This window comes from Corvus cornix, chromosome 17, assembly GCF_000738735.6.
Source record: "Corvus cornix cornix isolate S_Up_H32 chromosome 17, ASM73873v5, whole genome shotgun sequence".
Lineage (NCBI taxonomy): Eukaryota > Metazoa > Chordata > Aves > Passeriformes > Corvidae > Corvus > Corvus cornix.
The window spans coordinates 4,276,397-4,289,666 of record NC_046346.1 but is presented as its reverse complement, the minus strand read 5'-3'; the positions used below and the strand labels follow the sequence as shown (position 1 = coordinate 4,289,666).

The following is a 13,270-nucleotide window of genomic DNA, read 5'->3' as shown; positions in this document are numbered from 1 at the left end:
TCACCTTCTCTTAGAGCTTGTCATTAAAAAAATAATCTTTTTTTTTTCTTTTTTATTCTGTATTGTTTATCATCCTCTTGACGAGGCTGGGAAATCACATTTCTCTCCTACTCGGGTTTGTCCTTTGAAACTTGGCAAGGATCAAGAGATTTTTTTTTTTTTCCTCCTCCTCCTTATGTTACCCAACTGGAGCTTGAAATTAATAATATGGCTTTTAAAATTCTTAGTCCCTGGTTTGTTTTCTAGCAAACCTGAAGATTGTTACCAATACTGAGGAGCCGGGGAGGGGGATGGAGCCAGTGGGGGTGAGGGTTTGCAGGGAAACCAAACAAGTGAGCTATAGAATTTCTTGCTGGTTCAACTTCTCTGCGGTGGTTGGAAATTCTTTAATTTCTATTTCTGAGGGAAAAGAGCAGAGCCTGAAGGAGGGCCTGGAAGCTGGGATTGGAAACCAGGGCTTGGTGCCTCCATCCCAGGATACCTGGGCTGTTTTTCAGCTGTTCCTTCAAAGCAGAGGGGTGCAGGGTGGTGGCTCAGATCCTGCTCCAAACACAGGAGCAAACCCCTGTGTGCTGAGCTGCCCCTCACAATCCAAGGGCTCCCCAGCCCTTCTAGTGCCTAAGGACCTCCGTGGCACAGGGCTGGGTGTTGGATTTGGGGCTCTGACTCCCTGTGGGAATGCTGCAGGGCTCCTCATGGGATACCAGCTCCCCCAGTAACACAATTTTCCCTTTGATCACTGCAAGACTACCCCAGCTTGTCGGCAGCTGCCCCACTGCAGGTGGGCTCTCCCCTGGCCAAGACTGGCCCAGGAGCACAAGGTAGGTGCCACGTGGCTGAGCTGGGTCCTGCCAGTGAGAACCAGCTCAGAGAATGCTTTAGTTTCTAGCTCTGGATCTGTGTTTTCCATGCCTTTCTCCTCCTCCGCCTGGGAAAAAGCTCGGGGCCTGTCTGTGCCCTGCACACAGCTGGGGATCCGGTGAGGCTGGATTGAGCCTCGGGGTTTAGATGAGGGTGGTGAGTGGTAGAAGGGACTGTTCACAGCTTGCTCCTGGGGTGAATGGAGAGGATCATGGAAATGCTGTCACCTCCCGAGGCTGGAGCCTGTTTGTAGAGCAGAATTACCCTGTGAGTGGATAGGCCTGTGTCCTTTAGAGCACAGATCCTTCTAATGCATCTCCTTGTTCAGGTCTCCTGTGTGACTGCCTGAGGTGCTCCAGGTGGGAGCTTTGGGAGGTTTCTCTCTGGCTGTTGAAGCTGAAGCTTCTCCTCCTCAGGGTTCCCACCACACACACGCTTTGGTGGCTGCCTCTGGCGCTCAGCTCCTGTTTCCCACCCAAGATTCCTGTAGCTCGCTCCAGCCGTAGACTTTAGCATCCCTCCCGTGCAGATCACCACATCCTGGGGCTGTCTGGCCTCACAGAGAGGCAAAGCTGCCTTTGATGCAGCTACACCAAGGGGCCAGGTGTGCTGACATCCTGACAGTGCTTTGCAGATTTGGCTTCTCCATGCCTGGGCAATGTCAGGACCATGTGCCAACACTCAGCCACCCGGCAGCTCCCACACCTTCCCCTTAGGAATATTTTTCCTGCCTCTCTTCACACTTCTAGATGCTAATTTTCAGGAGACTTTGTCTCTCCTTCCTGCTTCAGCATATCCTCAACCAGATACAGCTCTGCTGACCCAGCCTAGACACCTGCCTAGAGCTTCCAGTGTCCCTTTGCCACCTTTTTAAGCAGCCCGGGGGGGGTCTGTTTTAAATCTGATGTTCTCTCTGATGCCACCTGTGATGACCCACCAAACACAGCAGCACTTGGACAGAAGCCAAAGCCACCAGACCCTCCTGAGAACATGCGAGGTAAGGCCAGACCTGTCCCCAGGGCTGGGACAGGGCAGGTTTCTGCCTTGGTGCCACAGGCCAGGACAACCCACCTGCCCTCAGCACAACCCACCATCGCACAATCTCCTACTCAGAGGGTCCAGCTCAGCTCAGCTCGCTCATCCAGCCCCAGGGAGGTCTTTTTGGAGATGTTTGGGGTCAAGGAAAGCCATGGAGACCAGCAGGGCCCTGGTACCACTGCAGCCTCAGGGGTGGTGTTGGAAGCAGGAGTGGGTGCACTCTGACCATGGCTGAGCCCATGGGGAGCATGGCCACCTCCTGCCATCACTGTCACTGTGAGGCTGTGACCAACACAGGAGGCTGGAGCTGGCAATGCCCACCCAGGGTCTCCCTGAGCACCACAGCACTTGCAAGGGCTTGAGCTTCACAAAAAAAACAACAGAACCAGAATCCATTTCCAAACACCCTGTGGGACCTCAGTGCTGCTCAACCTTGCCCCTCACTGGGCTCACCAAAGCCCAAAACCTCCCAAGGCTCAATGGCCTTCACCCTCAGTGCTGGGTCATTCTGTGTGAGACAGAGACAGCACAACCCCCAGGGAGCCCCGTTCCAGCCGGGACAGCCCTTTACCCTGAGGACACATAGGAAACATGGCCCTGGGCTGGCCTGGGAGGCCCCTCCCCAGCACATCTCTAAGACCTGTTTTATCCTGGTGTAGCGGCTCCGAAGAGCAAAGCAGGGCGCACAGCACACTCTGCAGGCAAGAAGCACGGCAAAAAGACAGGTACGTGCTGCTGGGGACAGGCCAGGCTGGAGCAGCACCTGCTCTGCACGACCCTGTAGCAACTCCTGCCAGATGCCACCTCCGTAGCGCTTGTCCTCCTCGCAGATTTTTGGCTGCCAGCTGGCGTGACCTCCATCAGCCCGAGCCCATGGCCTGTAGATGTGGTTTGTAAGTTGTAGATCCTTATCCCAAACAACCCAAACCACGCCACCAAACCCTAATCAAGGGGGCACGTGGGTGAGTTGCTCCTCCCAGCTCTGCAGTAGTGTTGTGCATTGAGTTTTTCATGCATCAGACTTTGAGGAGGGGACGGGAAGAGGAGAAATGTAGCAGCTCCCAGCTGTCTGGTGCAGAAATAGATGCCAGCACAGTGCTCTTGGCTCGGCATTGTTCTCGTGGCAGGGGAGGACACGGGGTGGTGCTGAGCAGTGAGAAAAAGCCTGTCTCTGATTTTTCTCAAGCATCCTCAAAGAGCTCAAAACTCATCCGGCTCAAACCAAACTCTGGCCCAGTGGCTCCCATTGAAACGTACAAAGGTAAGTGGAGGGAGGGCGGCACTCCAGGGCTCCCTGACCTCGCTCAGGTGAGGTGGTCCTGCAGACTCAGACACGGAGAAGGTGGGGAGGGTCTGTCCAAGTTGTGGTTAGCTGTTAGCTGTGTGTAGCAGTGCTTCCCGAGTCTGAAACACTGCTTGGGAATTGCAGCAGGCAGTATTTGAGCTGAAATTCTTTGGATGTCAGTTGATGAGGCTGAAGTTCTTTCACAGGGGGTCAGGATTACAAGACACTCTCAGCTCCTCTTCAGGCAGCTGTGAACCGTGGGGAAACCTCTGCCCTGCTCCATCTTCCCTGGTCATCATGTCATTGATCACATCTCCTCCTCCAGCTGCATGTGCATGCCAACCCACACCCTTCCCTGCCACCCCTCTGCCATCCCTGAATGTTTAATGTCCTGCTTGGAACAAAGCCCCAGCTCCAAACCTCTCTCCGAAGGCTCTGAAAGCTCAGACCTGGCTGAGAATTTCTGCTCATGTTATCCCCTGCCCTTGCTGGCTGGGAACCTCCTGACCAGGCCAGCTGGGCCACAAGTCACCTCCTTCTCTCCAGAGTTGCACATATCAGTACATAAACACATTTACATATAAACTCCCAGTAAGATCCAGCACTGCAAGGTTATCACCATCCCTAGTCATGGTAATAAAAAGCAAGCACAAGAAGCACATAATCCAATCCCCCTGACTACAAATTCACCCACAGATGGTTGTTTTCTAACACGTGCCCACAGCTGAGAGAGGTCAGCCCTGGGGACAGGAGCACTTGGCCAAGTGATAGTGGCATGTCCCACCCCATCAGCAGCCTTTGCAGGCTGTGCTGTTCCAGGCAAGCCCTGGTTCAAACCTTCACACACCCGTCCACCAGCTGTTGAAAGATCCCACACAAGCCACGTTACCTTGCATAGACTTATTTTAAACATTTAACCGGAGAGCCACCACCCTTCACAACAGGAATGGGGCTGCTGAGAAGGGACACAGAGGGGAAAAAGAGAAGCTGTGAGGTTTTACCTGGACACGCAGCAGCTTCATCTCCACTTAAGCAGCCTCTGCCAGCCCCATCCCACGGGCCACTCCCCTCTGTGCCCCAGAGAGGCAGAGCCTTTGCCAGGGCTCTGCACCCCAGCCCAGCTCCTCACAGGTCCTGCAGCCTCCCCAGAACCAAACCCCGGCATAGGGCTCTGCTCATTAACAAGGCAGCTCTGTAATTACCACCTGACTCCCCTCCACTGCCTGCTCCCATGATTATGCACTTTCTGAAAGAGATTATGTCCTGGGATTGCAAGGGGCTGGCTCCTGCCTGTCCACACCCCAAGATTACAGGGACCCTGACCCTGCTCTGCTCTCTGAGCGATGATTTCCAGCCCTATCCCCCCGTGGTGGTGGAGAACTGTGTGCACTCCTCCTGCCCAGCACACCCCAGCCCTATGCTGGCAGTGGCCACAGCATTCCCACAGCATTCCTACAGCATTCTCCCAGGCAGGACTCTCCTCCACAGCAGCTCCTCTCCTCCTCCCAGCGGAGGGAAGGTGCTCCAGGCCCATGTCCCAGCTCTCTCCTCCTCTCCTCCGCAGACTGCGAGTGCTACGGCCACTCCAACCGCTGCAGCTACATCGACTTCCTGAACGTGGTGACCTGCGTGAGCTGCAAGCACAACACGCGGGGCCAGCACTGCCAGCACTGCCGCCTGGGCTTCTACCGCAACAGCTCGGCCGAGCTGGACGATGAGAATGTCTGCATAGGTGAGCACCCGGGGTGGGTCCTCACTCTGTGGGTGGGCTTCATTCAGCCCCTCTCTGGAGGGTGTTTGCCCCACATGCATGCTCTGCAAGGATAGCAGCTGGTACGGTCACTGCAGCCTGCCAAGGCACCTCTTCCCTGACAATAAAGCCTATATAATATCATAGAATCACAGGACAGTTTGGGTTGGAAACTATCTCTAACCTCTTGCCATGGGCAGAGACACCTTCCACTATGCCAGGTTGCTCCAAGGCCCGTCCAACCTGGCCTTGGACACTGCCAGGGATCCAGGGGCAGCCACAGCTGCTCCGGGGCAAACCATGCCAGGGCCTCCACACCCTCACAGTAGAATACCTTTCTGACTGGATTCAGATGCCTTGCTCAGCCAGGAGGGGCTCAGCTCCAAAGAGGAGTGGCCTTTGTACCCATGGCCTTTTGCACTGTCAGGGCCTCTCAGGCCACCACATCCTCCCAGCCCCTTGGTCTCTAAGCTCTCTTCCACAGCACATCTCCAGACTTTTCCAAAGTCCCCAGCCCCTCCCGCAGGGAGCTGCATGCACGGACCCCGAGGCAGGACAGGCTGTGACCTCCCTGTCTTTGGCCAGAATGTAACTGCAACCAGATCGGCTCCATGCACGACCGCTGCAACGAGACCGGCTACTGTGAGTGCAAGGAAGGTGCCACGGGGCCCAAGTGCGACGACTGCCTGCCCAACTACTACTGGAGACAGGGCTGCTTCCGTGAGTACCCGACTGCAGGGCCACAAGGAGCTGTGAGATGGCTCCAAACAGGAGCAGGATCTCCAGCACTGTTGGCTCGGGTGCCCCATGATGCTTGTGGTGCAGGGTGAGCAGATCCCGGCCATTCCTCCCAAATCCAAAATGACTTGATAGCTTTGCCCATGGAGTTTGCACCCCTCCACTGCATTCTGCTGACTTTGGAACTGCTCTCTAGCACTGGGAGGGCTGGATAATTTAACTCCTAAGAGCTAAAATCTAGTTCCTGTTGCAACCAAGGGGTGTAACACCCACATCCCTCTCTCTCACCCTGCAGCCAATGTCTGCGATGACGAGCTCCTGCTCTGCCAGAACGGTGGCACCTGCTACCAGAACCAGCGCTGCATCTGCCCCGTGGGCTTCAAGGGGGTCCTGTGCCAGCAGTCCAGGTGTGAAGTGGACAAAAAGGACTGTGACGGTGCTCTCGGTGCTGGCGGCAGCCTGGCCACCGTGGCCCTGGGGGTGCTCGCCCTGCAGCTGCGAGGCTGGGTGGACCTCTGAGGCCGCAGAGGGAGCCCAGCCCGGGCGCGTCACCCGAGGGACCTGGGGACACCGAGGTGACGGGTGGCCGTCCCCACAGCCTCCTCCGCCTTCCTTCACGCTAGGACTTGCACAACGTCTTTCGGTCCACTTTCCAAGCAGAGAGGTACGCAGGGAGCCCGGGGCTGGCTCGTGCCCGCGGAGCCAGCCCGGTGTCCCAGCGCGGAGCCGGGGCCGGGCGGTGACATGGGGACCGCACAGCCTGTGCCGGGACACGGCCCGTCCGTCCTCCCTGCGCACAGTGACTCTGTCCTGCTCCGCACAGGGCGGCCCGGGGCCGCCGGGGCCCTGGGCAAACAGTGCCCCGATCCAAGGGATGTTTTTTTTATTATTACTTTATTTACTTTGGTATAGGCTGGGGTGTTCTTTTTATTTTCCCTCCTCTTAGCGTCCTGTTTTGGAAAAGCCTGTCATGACAACTCCAGAGCCCCACCACACACCAGGCAGGGGACGGGGAGGGAGGGGAGAGGGGACTCTGGTCCATCCCTGCTGCATAGTCCCGCATCCCACCATGGGCCTGGCCACGCACATACTGTTGCCTACGACTGTAGTTGCTGCATTGATTTTGTATTTTCATGGCTGGGTTTTGTTTTCTTGCACTTACGGAGAACACAGGGGCCACGAGGCACTTGGAACGTGAGGAGTGCAGTGTCTTATCCACACATGTCCGTATGGTGTACGGGTCAAATACTTCTTTTGGCAGAGACTTATTTTTGTTTGGATTAAATGTTATAACAGAACCACGACCTAAAGGGACATTTTGCCATGAGCATTTGATTCTGGTGTATTCTCCTCCAGTAAAGCAACTATTAATGGCTGCTTGATCACCACGTTTTCCTTTCTGTGTGCACAGTTAATTACAGGTAAAGACTTATTTTTTGATTCATAATGTCCTCTTGTGTTTTCTGAGTCACTACCAAGGTGCACCACATGGTGAGGGAGAGGGGAGGGAGAGAGAGGTTGCCTCATCACTGAGAGCTGTTAATTATTTCTCCTAATTACTTTGCTGAGCCTAGGTTAGACTTCTAACTGTAGACAATGAGGAAAGTCTGAGTGATATATTAAGCACTGGTCCTGTGTGAAAAGGCCATTTCCAAATGAGCCTGCAGCAGGAAAAGGCTGGCCAGTGCAGGGATGCTTCTCCAGGGGGACCTCAGCTGTCCCAACCCCACTGCAGCCCCCCATGCCTCCAGCTGGTGCCATGATGCACCTTTGCAGAAAATGCTGTATTTTTAAGCAGCCACAGCCAGTGTTCTTAGGCAGCAATATAGAGCTCACAGGGATTATATGAACTCATTAAGGCTCATCAACGTGTTCCTGTCTGAGGAGGCATTCACAGTCAAGCACATAAATGAAGGCAGGAGAAACCAGAGACAAGAAAAGAGGTAACTCAGATTAACAGGAATGTCATGAACACAAGAGCTCTAGTGTTGTCATTTCCAAATACTTACCAAGCCAGGAGATGATTGAGTGCAGGATTAGAAGATGGGGGACGCCCCCAACTCCGGCTTGTTCAGTTCTGGGATGGTTTCTTTGACAGGTGAGAAGCCTTGGTCCAAGTCCCAGCTCCATGACACTCCTTGGGCCAGCCCAGGAGCCCCACACAATCCAGGCTTCAGCCTCCACTGGCATTTCCAGGCCTGGTGTCCTTGCCTGAGTGGAGCTCTTCTCTGAGAGCTTCTCTGTCAGCATCTGCTCTGTTCCAACACCTTCTCTCGGTGGCCCTGTCCCTGCAGCCCATCCTGCTCAGGGCCCCTGTGCCAGGAGCAGCCCGTGTTTCAAAAGGGCAAGAACCTGCAGCATCTTCCAGCCCTAACTCTGGATACTGAGCACTCAACCACCAAAACCCAGCCACCACCACGGAGAGGGGACAGCGAGACAGACTGTGCTTTGGAAAAGGAGAGAAAACCACAAGTGAAGGTGCAGGATGGATATTGTCACTTCAAAGAGCAGCACACAATCTGAGCAGGATTTAACATCACAGAGGCAGAGCACAGGGCTTAGTTAACCCACCATAAAATAAGAGAGGGTTCAACTCACCCTGATTTGATCCTTGAGGAAGCAGGCTGGCCCCAGCATTGCCTCCCTGGCTTCAGCACAGTCGCTTGCCCTCTGTTGGTATCGACACTCACTCTTTTCTTTGTACTTTCTGACTGCAACAGACCTTAAATCCTCATATGTTACTGTTTTACAAGTAATAGCAAAGACTGTAACAAGATCAAGATCTCTAATGGCACTTCTGGAGGGTGAAGCAACATTCTCCTTTCCCTGCACGACTGTTTTTCTCTAGAATATTAGATTAAGCAACAGAAAATTTACTACTTCATAAAGCCAGACAAACTCTGCACCCAGTGGATTCCCTGCAAATACACTCTTTTATTGCAGGAACAGCCAAGCAGCACTGAATTCCTGTAGAAAGTAACCTCAGAAAAGCACAACAAAGCTCAGACCAGTCCAGGAATAAAGGCTGCTGAAAACTACACTCGGCCTTTCTGGGTTTGGGGATTTGCTCTCAGTTGGGTGTTGGCTGTTTGGCTTTGGGGTTTTGGAGTCCTAGAATAGTCCAGCGTAGAAGTTGGAATCACAGAGTGCAAGCCACTGCAAGGCAGAAAAGAAAACCTCTCACACAAAACTTAAACTCGGTATTCAAAAAAACAATTTAAAGCTTCTGAAAGCTTCAGTGCTGAAGACCTGTCAAGTGCAGACATCTGTTAGCACAAAGAGAATGGAGCATTATTGAAATAACACAGAGAAACCATCACTGCAAGTACCCACAGATCCCAAAGTTCATCTTCTTTAAAACAGAAACATTTGTGCATCAGTTAATGCTTTCAAATGGGAGAAGCTGTCCAATGAGCTTGACACTTTAATTGGGGAAAGGTTAACCAAAAGGTACTTCTCTTTCTGGGAAAAGCCACTTATGCTCTTTCAAGAGGTTCCATGTACATCTTGTCACCAGCATTTGGTTAGTTTGAAAAAGTTTTTAAATTACACTTCTGTCTGCAGAAAGTGACCTCTCCAAACAGCACAAGTAGAGCTTTTGATTCTTCTTGTTTACATCAAATGCAACTCTGATTTTAACGATTGAGAGTTCTGACAAATTTAAATAACCAAAAGCCCCAAGGCAACAAAAACCTTCCTGATGCACATTTGCTCATTTGCCAGGTAAAATGTTGAACCTACAGTTCCTGGGAGCTGGAAAGCAGGAGGGGGAAAAGAATTCCATTGGCAGTTCCCAGGTATGTTATTTTTTTAAAGGTGAGGCAGCAGACATCTCATCTGCAAGTGATTTGTAAGGAGCCCTGCAGAGGCGGGAGGAGCGAGAGAACCAACACTTTTTAGTGGGAATAAAATGGTCTCACGGCCCTGTTCTGCTCTGTAACTGGCTTTCACGAGAAGCCTCAAATGTAAATAAAACAAAGTATAAAGGAGGAGCTGAGTGTTCTTGCTCAGAAATGAGAGCAGAGCTGGGTTTTGAAGAGCTTTGTAGCCACATCTTCTCAGCCCTTCTGGCAGGGAGCTGGAGAGTTTGGCCACAATCACACAGAAAATGGCTAAAAAATCACACCCTGATTTGAGATGCAGAGAAAAGCTGCAGACCCTCCTGAAGGCTCCTCTGGCATTTCAATTCTCGAGGTGTTGTAACAAGTTTCACTGCAGGGTGAAACGTGTGAGGAAAGCCTAAACCCACCCACTTTCACCACATAAATGCCTTTTCTCCTGGCCAGGAACAATGCCAGGCTCCAAAAGCTCCATCCTGACCACTCTGTGTCACTCCAGGGGTTAAAATAGAGGGGAAACTCACGGGGTTTCTCTTTAGCAAAGGGAGTTCTTGCTTCATGTGACACTGAAATCAGTGGCAACATTGCACAGCTGCACCAGGCTACAAAACCAGGTTTTCTACCTTTTCCCAATACCAGATGTAATGTGCTCTAAAACCACCTTCATTTCCATCACGCTTTTCCTGGGAGTTGGTGGCAGATTAGCCAAGGGCTGAGCAGACAGGCACATATGGCCAGGAGGTCTCATGTTGGTGATATTCGATGTACAAGGCTGCTTAGCTTACATTTATTTGCACTAAAGAATAAGGCACTGGGCTCCGTTCCAAGCAGCTTAAAAAGACAGGAAAGGAGACCCGTTGTGGCAAGAGACTGTATTATATCATTAATATTATAAATTCCATTTACAATCCAGCAGTCATTTCATCCATCATTTATTCATGCACAATGGAGAGAGCATCTTGCATTTTTGGGACCGTGGTTCTGCTCATCCACGGGATTGCTGTGAATGAACAGCCCAGCTCCAGCTTTGGCTACTCTGGTCTGTCCCTTCTCACCATGCAGAGACTGCCAAAGAGCAAAAGTCAGCTCTAGCATTACTGGGGTTCCATGGTATTTTTCAGATGTTGACTGAAATGTTGTTTAGCCCAAACTAATGGGCTAAATGTTGGGAATGTTGTTTAGCCCAAACTACTGTATTTAGTCACAAGTTTTGTGTTGCTCTGCAAGCCCAGGCTGCTCCGTGCTTCCCCCACATGAGTATAGCTGGGGTGGGGGCTATTCCCATTCCATGGATTAGCACGGGGAGAAGTGCCTTGCCAGCCTGCACACCTTTCTCCCAGCTCCTGTGCCACCACTCATTAGAGCCAGCTGCTAATTAGCTGCTGCACTTGGCTGCTCCAGGAGACAGCACTGTAATGGTCCCACCAGCACTGGGAGTATGAATGGACAGAGTGGGAGGAACGAGAGGCTGATGTCCTGGCGTAACTCTTGTGAAAGTCAAGCACAATCCAGTGGCATCTCCAGCTCTCAGCACCCCTCAGCCCCATCCACCAAGGAGCCAACACCTCCCTCCTGCACTTCCCAGAGGGGATAATGCTCCTGGAAAACTGCTGGTTTCCCTCTGGTGCCCCACAGACAGCCCAGGAACAGCTGGGAAGGCAGCACAGCACAGGGACCCAGAGCTAAGGAACATGGCCTTGCTCTAACATCACCATGACTGGGGGTAATGACATGGAAACAATTACAGCAAACCTTAAAGGAAAAAGGAACTACCACAATTACCCTCACCCTTTACTGCACAGCCTATTTCATGTACAAAGAAAAAAATAAGAAAACCTCTACACTCTGAAAACCCTGAACAAAACAGAGTCCAGCACTTAGAAGAGACTTTCCCTCCTTCCCAAGAACACAGAGGCAACTGGCTTTGCACTGAGCATTAAGCTGCCAAGCTTGGAAGCAGCATGGAAGCCTCTGTATAAAAACCTGGATACTGCTGCTGCCCAAGGGTTTTGGCATAACTTCCAATAAAGTCGTTTACATAAAGTTGTGTTGAATATGTTTCTGTACTGACTTTTCCAACTTTAACACTCAGTAACCACCAAAAGGCCTCCTCCAAGGGCCACCAGCTCTGAGGAATTATAAATTGCTACAGCAAGTCTCTACTCACAGCTTGCACACTGACTGCCCATCACTACTCAGCACTTTGTACACACAACAGGAACAGCAGAGAATTTATGAAAATTGTACCTGATCTGTTTGTTCTTCATTGCAGATTTGAGTCAGTGAGAAGTGTGCTTTGGACTGGATTTTGCTTAGTTTTCTGTGTCATGGGTATAAAACAAAAGAAAAAACAAGTTAATTAAAGCTATAAACCTACTCTTGAGTGGTTTGTGGAGAGGGAAAAGTGTTCTAAGTGCAATAACCCAAGCATTTTTTATTGACAAATACAGGACTAATGATACAGACTGATATGGCAGCAATAATCCACTGCTGAAGACTGACAATGTAAGTCAGATAAATCTAGTCTTAAACCAGCAAAAAGGTCTGAGCCACTGAACACACCTCCAAGATGATTTATGGAAAAATACAGGCATTATAGAGTACAACAAAAATGAGATGTTAAAACAAAATTCCTTCCAGCACGTGGCAAGTACTGCTCTCAGAATATGTTCTGAAATGCAGAGTAAGGAGAAAGAGAACTACAAGTTTCACAGAAACATTCTTGTGACTAAATTGCATTTCATAACCAGAAAAGCATTTCCTCATTAATTTTGTTGCCAGCTTCACTTTATTTACATCGAGACAGTCCAAATGGCTTCCACAGCCATGGGGTTTGCAGAGCAGCAGCCTCTTAATGTGCTAAGTACAAACAGCAGGCAGGGCAGCACAGCCCTGCCAACGAGAGCCAAGGGGCTTGGAAGATGACAGTTTTTAAATGTTCCTATTAACATAAAGGGAAATAACACACAGGGTATGGAGTCTGTGATGGGGAGTGACTGAAATGGCCAGTTTGGTAAGGTCAGAGTCACTCAGCAGCCTCACAAGTATCACACCAGCTGGAGAAGAGCACACAGGGCTGCCAGGAGGAGTCAGGGGTCACTGAATGATTCAGAATGCAACATAACAAATAACTAAAGCTGAACAATGCACAGATGCTGATCTCACCTCACAGGGATCTCCCAGATTCTTCCCATTACATTGAAACATTCAGTCCTGCACAGCACAATGAGCTGGACAGGCACAGCCAGCAATAAAAGCCTCCCCACACACCTCCAAGGCAGCTCCTACCAGTAAAGCACGTTTGTTTCAGGCTTGGATGCATTAGGGATGTGAGTTTTCCTGGCAGTTACAGCCTGAACCAGCACCTGGTGCTTTGCCCAGTAAGGCACTGGCATCTCCCTGAACTGGACCACACAGACCTGTCTGGCAGAGGGTTCAAAGGACAAAGCTGGAATTATCCCTGCAATAAAGAAAACAGAACTGAGGATTGTGGCTCAACTGTGGCTCGCTTGCTCCAGCAAAGCCACTGCCACAACGCTGCTTATGTCAGGGACAAGGGACAGCAGGACACTGCTTCAGGGTGTCACACACCTGGAGATGGTACAAGCTGGCCCACTCCGTGCACCCAACTGGTACCAACACTGCAGCTCCTCCATTCCCTGAGAGCTGCACTCTCAGGTTATCGCCACACAAAACTCAGTGCATGTGAAATGCTGCTCTTCACCTCCTGAGACACGCACAAGCTCCAGAAAACAAAAG

The 13,270-nt window shown here is 51.3% G+C and overlaps 1 protein-coding gene across 3 annotated transcripts in view; it reads left to right on the top strand.

Moving 5' to 3' along the window:
• Positions 1-7,119, top strand: part of NTNG2 (netrin G2) — a 47,422-nt gene extending 40,303 nt beyond the window's left edge. The window contains exons 8-14 of one of the 3 annotated variants that reach the window (XM_039561435.1): positions 747-821; positions 1,811-1,858; positions 2,559-2,624; positions 3,086-3,160; positions 4,749-4,916; positions 5,520-5,654; positions 5,968-7,119. In XM_039561435.1, the coding sequence (XP_039417369.1) occupies positions 747-821; positions 1,811-1,858; positions 2,559-2,624; positions 3,086-3,160; positions 4,749-4,916; positions 5,520-5,654; positions 5,968-6,191 (791 nt within the window). In that variant the 3' untranslated portion in view covers positions 6,192-7,119. Of the gene's footprint in view, positions 1-746; positions 822-1,807; positions 1,859-2,558; positions 2,625-3,085; positions 3,161-4,748; positions 4,917-5,519; positions 5,655-5,967 lie in introns of all 3 variants that reach the window. The other 2 variants (XM_039561434.1, XM_039561436.1) reach the window with 2 other exon arrangements.
• The last annotated feature ends 6,151 nt before the right edge of the window (positions 7,120-13,270 follow it).